The 13174-nt window shown below is 49.5% G+C and overlaps 1 protein-coding gene across 5 annotated transcripts in view; it reads left to right on the top strand.

Annotated features, from left to right (window-relative positions):
* The window catches only part of CPXM2 (carboxypeptidase X, M14 family member 2), a 139281-nt gene that overhangs the window by 89198 nt on the left and 36909 nt on the right, over positions 1-13174 (top strand). For all 5 annotated transcript variants that reach the window (XM_058698033.1, XM_058698034.1, XM_058698032.1 and 2 more), the window contains 2 exons: positions 4242-4326; positions 5285-5435. In XM_058698033.1, coding sequence (XP_058554016.1) covers positions 4242-4326; positions 5285-5435 — 236 coding nt within the window. The remainder of the gene's footprint in view (positions 1-4241; positions 4327-5284; positions 5436-13174) is intronic.

Raw genomic sequence — 13174 nt, 5'->3', positions numbered from 1 at the left:
AACACACCCACCCATATACTATTTCATGATCTATAGCAAATGTGTCACCGAGGCACGGTAGGAAAATAATCATATAAGTGGTTCTAGGTAAGTTGGAAGCCCTGATAGAAAAAAAAAAAAAAAAGTCTATCTTGACCCCTACCTCACACCAAACAGTCATCATTTCTGTATGGCGTGCAGATCTAAACGTAAGAGGTAAAGCAATGAAGCTTTTGGAAGAAAGCATAGGAGACAATCTTTATGATCTTGGAGTAGGCAAAAATTTTTTGAAAAAGGCACAAATACTGGAAACAGTAAAGAAAGAAAAAAGATTAATTTGACTATGTAAAGATTAAGAAACTCTACCAAAAGCTACCACAAAGAGAATGAAAAAGAGAATGCAAGCTGTAGAAGATAGTAGCAATCCATATGTTCAACAAAAAACTCCCATCTAGGATATAGAAAGAGGGGCTCAGTTGGTTAAGTGTCCAGTTTGTGATTCCGGCTCAGGTCTTGGTCTCTTGGTCTCAGGGTTGTGAGTTTGAGCCCTGTATTGGGCTCCAAGCTGGATGTGAAGCCTACATTAAAAAAAAAAAAAAAAAAAAACAAAGAATACATAAGGAGCTCTTACCAATCAAAATGAGAAAGAGCTTAATTAAAAAGGGGGGAATAATTGAATAAGCATTTCGCAGAAAGTGATATTCAGATGCCCAATAAACATACAACATGTCGAAGTTCATTAGTCATCCAGGAAATTAAAATAAACACCACAATGAAGTAACAGGACACAGCCTTCAGAATGGCTAAAATGAGAAAGGTAATACCAAGTGCTGACAAGAATGCAGAGCAACCAGGGGCGCCTGGGTGGCGCAGTCGGTTAAGCGTCCGACTTCAGCCAGGTCACGATCTCGCGGTCCGTGAGTTCGAGCCCCGCGTCGGGCTCTGGGCTGATGGCTCGGAGCCTGGAGCCCGTTTCCGATTCTGTGTCTCCCTCTCTCTCCGCCCCTCCCCCGTTCATGCTCTGTCTCTCTCCGTCCCAAAAATAAATAAAAAACGTTGAAAAAAAAATTAAAAAAAAAAAAAAAAGAATGCAGAGCAACCAGAACTCTCCTACTTTGCTGGTTGGTGTATAAATAGAGAGCTAACTTGGAAAACTACTACTGCTTAACACATCTATGCCCTGGGACCCTGCGATCCAGCAATCCCATTTCTAATTATACACCAAGCAGGACTTTGTATAAATTCACCAAAGATACATGCAAGAATATTTACAGAACCACCGTTTGTAGTGTCCCAAAGTGGAAACTACTCAGATGCTCCATAGCAATAAAATGGACAAAGTGTCCATCCTCTGAGCGGAATACTAGACAGCAGTGAGAATGAAAAAAATCATAATACGGGCAGTAGTATGAATTGTCAAAGGCCGTGCTAAGCCCAAGATAGAATGGAAGGCTGTTTATTCATAAACCTGTGGCAGGGGGACCTCTGCCATCACTTCTGTTTCAGCGGGAGTTCAAAGGGGGTAGGAGGGAGAGCCAGTTTCATAGAGGAAACGAGAGACGCTAGGTAGTCTCTGATTTCCAAGTGTGCTGTTAATAAGGTGGAAGTTTTGCAAGACTTTCTAATTGGTCTCGAGGTACTTTTGACCATTCTTGATGGACAGCAAGGGGGCTGGCTCCTACTGCTTGGCAGAGGAAGGGGCACCCCCATCAAGTGGCCCGCAAAGCCCACCCGGTCCCAGTTGTCCTGCCCTGCTTCTCATTCTGCCCTCCAGGAACATCGGCTTCCTTTTGCATCCTCTAAAGTGCCATAGTCTCTTCTTCCTCCATCTCTGAGATGCTTATACTCCAGTGGGAGGTAAAGACACCGTCAGGAAATTCTAGAAAGGGATATAAAAGTGTAAGTGGAATTAAACCATGAAAGAAAGGAACATATAAGAAAAGAAATTGGCTAGATTGCAGGATGAGGGCTGGCTTATCTGATATGGTTTGAAGTCTGAATAATTTAGAGGCAGACAGGATGGTAGAGGAAGAAGATGGAAACAGTATGTGCAAAGGCCCTGAGGCAAGAGAGAGTGTAGTCGCTATCAGGAATTGAAAGAAAGAGCACACAAAGCAAAAGGTAAGCAAGAGGCTTCTAGAACGTCATGAGGATTGGGACTTTACCACCAGAGAGTGGTATTTGAAGCAGGTGGTGACATGATAATATTTCATTAGAAAAGCCAGTCTCTGACTGCAGGATAGATGGGGAGGCAGTTTAAATGCCAAGAGACCAGGTGGAGGGAAATGCAACGGTCCTGGCCAGAGAGAATGGGCTGGGGTGGTGGCAGTGAGGTTGGAGAGAGTTGGAGAGATTCTAGAAAACAACCTGGGAGGTGAAATTGTCAGAACTTGGTGATGGTCTGAGTGGAGGTGGGCAGGTGGGGGAGAGAGAGTGGGGCGCCACAGAGGACCCAGGGATTTTGTTCCCCTGCGGGGATACCAGTACCTTCTCTAAGGCAGAGGCTCGGTCTGGCCCAGGTTGGGGCTCAGAGCGGAGACGTGTATCAGTCGGTTGGGGCGAGGTCAATTTCAGGTGGGGCATGAGAAGTGGAGAGAGGTCAGACAGAACAAATGATGGAGGTCTGCGGTCCAGAGGAGAGGTCAGAGCCACGTAAACAACTAATTGCCCTTCAAACATAAATAGCGGATTTGTCCACATTTGTTTCAAGTTTGAGAAATGAATAGACGCAGCGCATTTTTCTACGTGAACTTTACTAGGCAGCACTGATTCAGAAACTCAGAACCGTAGCGGGATATACCTGGATCCTGAGTCCAGGCGGATTTCACAGGAGGAAAAGAAGGGCTCCGAGGGCTTCACCTGGCGGAATGTTCCAGAGGATCACTACATTGGTGTTTAGTTCCAGTATTTTAAAAATTAAAAAGGACGGTGCTCAGAAAGAATCTTCCGTATCGATTAACAACGAATGTTATAAACGACTGAGGCTCGAGGGAAAAAGATGTGTTTTCCACACACGAAGGTGGTTGTTTCGCATGGTCTATCGGGTTGACCCCCACTGTGGGAAGTCCATTCATGGGCGTTGTCACCTCCGTGATCTCTGTGCGGTGGGGGGGGGGGGGGGCGGTGGTGGTGATGGTGGGTCTGGCTTTGGGCCCAGCTGTCACTGGATCCTTGCTGGGGGTGGAGGGACAGCCAAGGAGAAGCCCAGCATCTCTTAGTCAGACTGTTAGGTTTGCGGTTCCTGGCGTCTAGTGTGTTATGTTCCCAAGTCATTTTCCAAAGGAAATTTCTAGAGGGACTTGGCAGTTTTTACTGAGGTTGTTTTTCCACGTGGAACTCGACTATTGTGTGTGATGTAACGTGCAGAATCAACAAATACGTAAACACTTGTGTCTTTATGTGTGATCAACAGAGCTGAGCAGAGACCAGGCACTCTCCTAAGTGTTTAAGGAGTATTAAACCATCGAAGGCTCACGTTCATCCTTTACGCTTGGTGCTTATAAGACCCTCTTTTTACAGATGAGTCAGCAGTGGCACAGACGGGTCGGTTAGCCGGCCGAGGCCACAGGGAGCGTGAGCAGTGGGGCCAGGGTGTGAAACAGCGTCTTCCACCTCTGGGACCTGCTGTTGGCCCTCGAACCATGCAGGGGTTAGGGGTGCCGACACCCTGTGTCGTCAAAAATCTGGGTATAACTTCTGGCTGTCTAAAAACTTAACCACTGGGGCATCTGGCTGGCTCAGTCGGTGAAGCGTCCGACTCTTGATTTCAGCTCAGGTCACGATCTCGTGGTTTGTGAGTTTGAGCCCCGAGCTGACAGCACAGAATTTGCTTGGGATTCTCTGTCTCCTTCTCTCTCTCGCCTTCCCCTACTCTCTCTCTCTCTCAAATAAACATTTAAAAATGAAAAAAAAAAAAACAAAACCAACTTAACAGCTTACTGTTTTACTGTTGACCAGAAGGAAGCCTTACTGTTAACATAAATAGTCAATTAACACATATTTTGTATGATACACGTATTATATGCTGTATTCTTACAATAAAATAAGCTAGAGAAAAGAAAACGTTCTTAGAAAATCTAAGAAGAGAACATACACTTATAGTACTGAACTGGATTGAAAAAAATCCGCGTAGAAGTGTACCCGTGCCGTTCATAACCGTGTTGTTCGGGGGCTAACTGCACTTCCCTCATTGCTACACCTCTACGGGGAATAGGTGGACCTTTTACAACGTGTAGTCCCAGTGACGTTTTATTTTCTCTTAGGAGCGACTGGGTGACCTCCTACAAGGTCATGGTGAGCAATGACAGCCATACGTGGGTCACTGTTAAGAATGGATCGGGAGACATGGTGAGTTTCCTCTTCCCTCTGTGCATGCCCTTGGTGTCCGGCTGTGCGGGTGTGTGCGGAGAGAGGCAGTGGGTGCCCCCTCACTGTCTGCGGGTTCCGCGTCAACTCACGCCGATGACGGGTAGCACCCCTCTCGGCCGTGCCCCGAAGCTCAGTGCCAGGTGGCCCATTTAGAGCTAATGTGCGATCCCAGCTGCTGGGACGCAGTGTCTTCCACAGCTCCCAGGTCAGCCTTGGGAGACTGGTGGCACGTGCAGTATGCTGGGGTCCCTCACAGCGGCTCAGTGACAGCAGTTCCCCAGCCTCTTCAGTGACCCCCATCTTTGCGCTCCGTGATCCGCTCCAGATCCGCCGGTTCTGACCATGCCACCCTCTTCCTCCGGTTCTCAGGCGCGTCCTTCCTAACGTGGTGTCCACGGTCTTAGACACTCTGACGGCAGCCTCCGGTTTCAGCCTTCTTTCTCGTTCTTACCCCCTGCACGCGCTCCTCCTGTGTTCCAGTGGCAGTGAGCTAGCTACTCTGCTCTTTCTGAATCCCACCTCTGGGCTTCTCCAGTCATTGCTGCTGCTTTCCTCTAGAATCCCTGCCGTCCCTACAGATCTAAATAGTTTGCCTTCGAGGCCAGTTCACACGCCACCTGCTCCCTGAAGCTCTGTCTGGTCCTTCCCTTCTTCTGAAATCCCAGAGCTCCGTGGCTGTCCCTCTGTCATGGCACTAAGAGCTTTCGCCCGGATTATCTAAGTATTGCCTCCTACTTTTCTCCCCGCTGCCCCAGGAGATTGGGGGCGTCCTGAGGGCAGGGTCTACGCCTGATTCATTTCTCTTCTCCCTTCAATGCCCAGCACATATTGGGCGTTTCTCAGTAAAGTATTTTGGGGTGGATAGTTTACTGACCCTTTTATCCCTTGGCAATCAGGCTCTGAAAGATCCTCCCTTTCCCCCCTCACGCATAAATAGATATTTGAAGGAAACAGTGAAAAAGAGATCCCTGTTCTCAACGAGCTGCCCGTCCCCATGGTGGCCCGCTACATCCGCATAAATCCACGGTCCTGGTTCGACAACGGGAGCATCTGTATGAGGATGGAGATCCTGGGCTGTCCGCTGCCAGGTGGGCTTGCTTTTCCGTATTTGCTGGCGGAGAACGGGTGCCTGGCCAAGGTGACTACAGACGTGCCAAGCAATCTTTTTCTCGTGGAAAAAAAAAAAAATATATATATATATATATATATACATATATATACCACATCTATTGCAGAATGTTTAGAAAACAGAGCGAAGCAGAAAGGAAGTAAATAAAAATGTCCCGTAACCCTCCTCGGAAACACCACGGATATTTGGGGGGTAGTAGCAAATGGACGTGCCAGCTGCGCTTTGCCGACTGGGATTTTAAGATGATGCATGTTTCAAGGTTGAAAATTCACTCAACACCACCACTCAGAAGCAAGCAAAAGAAAAAAACTAGAGCGAATTTCTGGTGGCATGTTTCCTTGTCTTTGAGTGTTCCCGCTACTCTTCCTCTACGCAGACCGTGGGTTGGTTCGTGTGACCGTGTACGTCGCCTCTTTTCGGTTGAAGTCGCTTTGCTTGGGTGCCTGTGTCTTGGGGTAAACGCTTGTCCCTTGAGGTCGCTGTATTCCCCGTGGCCTGTTTTCACATGGTGGCATCTGGGTGTGACCTCAGGGTGGCAGGAAGAGGCGGGCTCGAATTCACACGTGTCGTCTGGATCCTTGCTGGTACCTGCTCTGGACAGGCTGATCTGGTCTGGCTCATGACCGGCTCCGTCTGGCCTTTCAGAACTTGTGAGTTTGTGCCCATGGGGAGCCTTGTGAATGGCAGCCCCTTCATCCTGACTGGACATCTCCAGGGAAGGAAGTGGGCTCCTAGAACGTTCCTAAGGCTCTTCATTAGGGCCTGTAGGAATTTCCACATCCCTGTCCACCTGCAGGCGGTCCCTAGGGTGCAAAGTGTTCAGCTTTGGGTTCTAGCTTGCCTTACCATTCTTGCCCAACAAGAGAGTGAGGGCTTGCCACTTCTGGGGTTCCCCTACTTGGAGGAAGTGAACCACCAGCTCTGATGTTCTCAGGTGTTACAGTGGCCATCAGGCCATTTCTGTCGCCATCCAGCCCCCCACCGTGAACTTACATTTGCTGTGTTTTCAAAGCATGTTTAATGTCACTTACTGCCTTTCTCTCAATCCCATAATATCCACGTTCTTGCTTCGCCAAGGATGAATGTTTAGAATACAGACTCTGCATTGGTGAGAGAGATGGGCCTCTCTACCTACCTACTCACACTTGCACCAGACAGATTCTTTGTTATATATTGGTACTTACTAGATCGTGAAGCCTTTTTTATGTCATTAAGACCATTAGAGACCATCTGTCTTGTGAATGCGTCGTCTAGTCTGTTGACCACGTCCTGTTTTTAGTCTGCCTTGCAGTTGGGTGTTCAGTTTTGTTCCCAGTGTTTTGGTTCCATAAAGAACCGCACAACGAATGTCTTTGTTTCTGGGCCCTTGTGTGCTTCCACGATTATTTATTTGTCTAAATTACAGGATCATTCAATTTATAGGACTGGCGTTTAACATTAGGTTACGGTAAACAGGATCGCTGGCTCCAAGGGTGTGTGCGTTTTCAAGGCTGATCCAGAGAGGATGTTCGAGGCCAGCCTGGTTTGGGACCTGGGCCTCCTATGGGCTGGTTTCTGCTGGAGTTGCAATCATAGGTCCCGTGTGCTGCGGCCCAGGGCCTCTAGGCTTTCTGGAATGCGCAGACTGGAGACACAGATGCAGGAGGGTATGTGAGCGGTCCTGTGTGCTCCTGTGTCGCTCGGCACAGCTTCAGTCTGCTTGCTTTAAAGAGAAGGTCCCGGTGTCTGTCTGTGGGCAAGAATTCATCCGTTGTTGGTAAGGGGCAAAGGCCATCCCGTGAGAGTCTCATGAAATAAATATTTCCCTGTGAAGTTATTCTTGGGATGTGTGTGTGTTTGAAGATAGGTCCATGGGGCAACTTAAACACAAAGACAGAGTTAACAGTGTGAATTCCAGGTGGGTTTCAAGTGCAGACTTGGAATGGCTCTCTTTTCCCACCCCAAATATTTAGGGCCATCTTTCTTCTCACAGCGACTTAGCAGTCTGCCCAGAGGGGAGCTGGCCTTTGTGATGCCACGTGGTGGTGGTCACATCTGAGGGGCTGGGGCCGTGCAGGGGCCCCCAAGTCCACGTGGGCAAGTGAACCTTGCTCACTGCCCTGTGGTTGGCACGGTCCCTTTGTGCAAGTTCACGAGGCCAAAGGCAGAGATTACCGAACCAACTCAGCCGCTCAGACCTAAGGTGACTTTGTGGTCTGAATGCAACTGCCCGGAGCCTGTTTTTCCTGGAACTCTTATTTATGAAAAATTCATTTACCTTTGCTTCTGCTCTCTTTGTTCCGGGGCAGAGGAAGGTGGTGATTCTTTTCAAGTCCGTCATGAGTAATGTTTCCAGAAGCTTTTGAACTGGAAAATGAATTACCGCATGCCATAGTCTATTAATAGGATTTTTAAAGCTCAGAACTAAAAGAAAATGGAGAGAGTTGTTTATGGTTACAGTTTCAGTTTTGCAAGATGAGAAAGTTCTAGAGATCTGTCTTACAACAATGCAGATATATTTAACACTACTCAAATGTGCCCTTAAAAATGCTCAGGATGGTGAATTATGTAAGTCTTTTACCACAATTAAATTTTTTTAATGTAAAAAATATTTTATTCTTTTTTATTTCTTTATTTTTTTTTAAGTTTATTTTTTGAGAGAGAGAGAGAGAGAGAGAGAGAGAGAGAGAGAGAGAGCATGAGTGGAGAAGGGGCAGAGAGAGAGAGGGACAGAGGATCTGAAGCGGGCTCCATGCTGACAGCAGAGAGCCCAATGCGGGGCTTGAACCCACACACTGGCGAGATCATGACCTGAGCCAAAGTCAGACGCTTAACCGACTGAGCCACCCAGGTGCCCGTATTCTTTTTTATTTTTATTTGAGCATAGTTGACACACAATGTGACATTAGTTTCAGGTGTACAATGTAGCGATTTGATAAGTTTATATGTTATGCTGTGCTCACTCCGAGTATAGCTGTCGTCTGTCACCGTAAACACTGTTGTGGTATCATCGACTATATCCCCTAGGCTTATGCCTTTTATTCCCATGGAAATCCTATGGTATGTATCTTTCTCCGATGGACTTATTTCCCTTAGCATAATGCATTCTAGGTGGTTCATTTTTTTAAGACGTTAAAAAGAAAGTCCTCTTCCCCACATTTGAATGGCCTCGTCCATTTTGGGTGAGTACGCATAAAGATCTGTGCATGCCGGAAGCTGGGGAGAGCCTAGGAAGATACATTTTTAACCGTGAATGTTTCAGGTTAAGACACGCTCTGGCTGGGGCACCTGGTTGGCTCCGTCACTTAAGCGTCCGACTTCGGTTCAGGTCATGATCTCACAGTTCGTGAGTTCGAGCCCCGCGTCGGGCTCCTTGCTGACAGCTCAGAGCCTGGAGCCTGCTTCGGATTCTGTGTCTCTCTCTGTCTCTCTCTGCCCCTCCATCACTCACACTCTGTCTCTCTCTCTGAAAAATAAACATAAAAAAAAAAAAGGCACATGCCGGTTGACTTCAAGATCAGTGTGGGGGCACCTGGGGGTCATGATCTTGTGCTTTTGTGAGATCGAGTCCCTCATCAGGCTCTGTGCTAAAAGTGCAGAGCCTGCTTGGGATTCTCTCCCTCTCTCTCTCTTCCCCTGCCCCCCTTGTGCTCTCTCTCTCTCAAAAAAAGAAAATAAAAGATCACAGTGTTGGTGGTGTTCAGCTATTTCGTTATTGCAAACAATACTGCCATGTGTAGAATCTGTTTCTGAAAAGGGCCCCATCGCTCTGCACACGATTTCCCCGCAGGGCAACAGGACCGTGGCCAGGATGACGGGAAGTGACTTTCAGGGCCGGGGCGATGCTTGGGCCCCGGTGCTGCTCGGCGGCTCCTACTGTGAGTGTGTCTGATCCCTGGGGAAAGTCGCCACCCCTCCCCCCTCGTCTTCCCGGCCACCAGGTCTGAGTGACTGCCCTCCCTCTGCACACTGTGCTGATGTGTCTGGGGTTCTCGGATTCGACTCAGGACCTCACGGGTTGCTGTGCACGGGTCTGGGGATAGGAGCTCGTTTCCTGTCAAGTGTGGGGGGAGCTGCTAAGGGGTGATGCCCCGTGTCTATTCCTGCGAGTGGGCTCGGACCCTCAGAGTCCCTCCTAGGGGAGACCCTTCCTTCCTCCTGATACACAGACCCTCCCAGTCATAAATCACTGACAAAATAGTTCTTTTGCAAGACCACCGCCCAAGTTGCTGACCTGGAATGTTTCAGCCAGCGCCCCCCGCCATCATCAATATGGGTAAACTGGGGAAGAAGGAAGGGGCTCCCCTGGGTCAGCATGGCGGCAAAGACCTTGGAAGTTTATTTGCTTTGCTACCTTTCACTTTTCTTCACAAAGGCCACAGCTGGAATGCTCACTTATCCCGTGGAACCGGTCATTATTTGGGGCCCAGGCCTGGGCTTTGCAAAGACAGGAATCCACACACAAAGTTGCTGTGGCCTTTATTTTATCTTCCTTTGCTGAGGGTGATGTTTTCTCAGCCTCTTTTTCTTTAAATTTTTTTTTCAACGTCTTTATTCATTTTTGAGAGACAGAGAGTGAGCAGAGGAGGGCAGAGAGAGAGAGGGAGACACACAATCGGAAGCAGGCTCCAGGCTCTGAGCTGTCCGCGGGGCTCGAATCCACGAGCCGTGAGATCGTGACCTGAGCCGAAGTCGGATGCTGAACCGACTGAGCCATCCAGGCGCCCCCAGCCTCTTTCTGATGAGACTGGAAGAACTCTTGGGAAGGGCTGTGTACCAGCGGCAGCCTGTCTGCGTCATTGCTCGTGGCCTGGGCCTTGTCTGATCTGGAAAAAAAAAAGAGAAGAATCCATGTCCGTTTCAGGGAAGCTGGGTGGATGGAAAGGGCATGAGCCCTGGCTTAGATCAGACCTCGGTTAATGCTGTAGCATCATCCCTCGGCACCTGTGCTCTTGTCCAGCTTCTGGAAATACTCTGTGCTTTGCTGGGCTTGGGTCTAAAGCGGAGACAATCCCTTCCCTGTAGAACTGGGACTAAGTCCTTCTGCCTTTTCCCCCAACATGCCAGTGAAATGACTCAAGCCCTCCCCACGGACCTACGAGAGGTCCTTAGTGACCCTCCCCACCCCCCGGGATTTCTGGGGCTACCTGGGGTGGCTGCCTACAGTCTCCCGGCAGTCACTTTTGCCTTCCGCTTCACATGTCTTCTCCCAGTGCTCTGCCTGGTCCGCTTCCGCCATTAGTCCCCTACCCCCTTGATTTGACAGTACGGTCTCCACTGATGTCTATTCACACCAGGGAGTATTGCCGAGGTTTAGGGATAAGAAGGGGGCCTTGCTGTATGTAACGTAGAACCGCACAGATCCAACAGTCCACATTTCTGTCCCTCAGGCCTCTGGTCATCCCAGTAAAGGGGGGTCCATGGCTTGCTGCCTTTCTCCTCAGACTCGCCTGCCGCGTGCTGCTGAGACCGTGCTCTCCCTGCATGGACCTTTCCTCTGCTGCCCATTTCCTGTCTGGCTGTCTTTCTCTGACTTCCTGTCTCTTGGACTTCCGGGTTGGAGAAGGGGAGCAAGTGGGATTGAAATATCTGTTTCTTTCTTTCTTTCTTTCTTTCTTTCTTTCTTTCTTTCTTTCTTTCTTTCTTTCTTTCTTTCTTTTTTCTTAACGTTTGTTTATTTTTGAGAGACAGAGAGAGAGAGAGAGCAGGGGAGGGGGCAGAGAGAGAGGGAGACACAGAATCCGACGCGGGCTCCAGGCTCTGAGCCGTCAGCACAGAGCCCGACGCGGGGCTCGAACTCACGGACCGCGAGATGGTGACCAGAGCCAAAGTCGGATGCTTAACCGACTGAGCCGCCCGGGCGCCCCCTATCTCTTTCTTTTTTAGATAAAGACCATGAATGCCCTTCCTCTCCTTCTTCCCATCCTGGCTTGTTGGAGCCTTGCCTTTCAAAACCACGAGTTCACGAGAAGGACTCAGCTGCTCCCCTGGAATGCACGCAGGCTGCCCTCCTTCTTCATCGTCGCTCTTCACTGCCCTTCCATCCCTGATGCACAGATGCCAGGACGACTAGATGAGAGCCATTTGTAGAGTGTCCTCGTGCTCAGCGCCGAACAATTATCATTTTCCCCCACTTCCCCCTCCTTTTACTGCCCTTGGCTGGACAGTTTGGTTCTGTGGCTAACTCATTTCTCAAGTCACCAGACCCCACGGATGATGGGAGGACGAGAGAGAAGGTGTTTCATTTCTTCGTGTCCTGCTTTTGTTTTGTCCCCTGTTATGTAGGGTAGTAGGCTACTGGCTGCTTTTATGACCCGCTGACGGGCATCAACCTCTCCTTTTCCAGAAACCAGAACGCCTCCCTCTCCTGTCTCCCGCTTGTGCAGAGGACTCTGAGATTTGGGGATGAGAGAGCAGGTCACGTGGGGAACCACAGATTTCCCTCCTTCCCTGGGATCAGTAATACAGCAAGAAGCCTACCTCTTACTGTACCGAAGTAGCTCAGTTCAGGAAGGGGGGTGGTCCTCCCCTAGTGGCCTTTGCCTTGTAAGGCATGCCATGACTGAGTGCATTGGGTTGAATAGCATCCCCCCACATTCATGTCCATCTGGAACCTTGGAATGTGATCTTATTTGGAAGTAGGGTCTTTGCAGGTGTGACTGGCGAAGATTAGGGTGGGCCCTAAATCCAATGACTGGTGTCCTTAGGAAGAGAAAACAGACACACAGAGAGAAGGCCATGGGATGATAGGGGCAGAGATTGCGTGACGTGGCTACAAGCCGGGGGTTGACAGCAACTGCCAGAAGCTAGGAAGGGGCACGGAAGGACGCTCCCCTAGAGCCTTGAGCTGATTTCAGATCTCTATCGTTCATAGCTGTGAGATGGTAAATTTGTTCCAGGCTACCTAGGTTATGGTACTTTGTTACGGTAGGCCCTAGAAAGCTAGTGCACTAAGGGACCCAGGGGTGGTGTAGGGTTCCCTAATTGTCCTGAATCCCCAGGATGTGATTGTCATTCGCCACCCCCTCTGCCCTGCCTTCTAGTCTTCGTTCTGCCACGGCGATGAGGAATAGCAGCTGAGCATATAGTGGGCTCCTTCTCAGAGGTCTCCTGGCCCCAGAACGTGTTATCCTCTTCATAAACAGTCTTTCCTAAGTAACTGGATGGGGATGTGTATCCATCCACCCACCCACTCATTCATTCCTCACTCGTGCATTCGTACATCAGACACGTAGGATGTGCCTGTCCTGGGGCAGGGCCCAGGGGTTCCGAGAGGAGGTGGACACTTCTGCTGACTCCCCCGCTCGCCCCCCCCCAAGAGCTCTCTCACAGTATAACAAGGGAAGTGTGCCGGGCATCCTTTCCCCCAGGGAAACCACTCTCCACTCAGGGGGGTCCAGCCTTGCTGGCTGTAGCCTGTCTTTCCTGTAAAGAACTTGCCCTTGGGGCGCCTGGGTGGCTCAGTCGGTTAAGCGTCCGACTTCGGCTCAGGTCACGATCTCGCGGTCCGTGAGTTCGAGCCCCGCGTCGGGCTCTGGGCAGACGGCTCAGAGCCTGGAGCCTGCTTCCGATTCTGTGTCTCCCTCTCTCTCTGCCCCTCCCCCGTTCATGCTCTGTCTCTCTCTGTCTCAAAAATAAAAACGTTAAAAAAAAAAAAAAAAAAAAAAAAAGAACTTGCCCTTACGGAGTTTCAATAAACCTGTGGTTTCTCTTCCTGGT

Source organism: Neofelis nebulosa, chromosome 13 (assembly GCF_028018385.1).
Source record: "Neofelis nebulosa isolate mNeoNeb1 chromosome 13, mNeoNeb1.pri, whole genome shotgun sequence".
In the NCBI taxonomy this organism is placed as follows: domain Eukaryota; kingdom Metazoa; phylum Chordata; class Mammalia; order Carnivora; family Felidae; genus Neofelis; species Neofelis nebulosa.
This window is presented reverse-complemented; position numbering and strand designations above follow the sequence as displayed.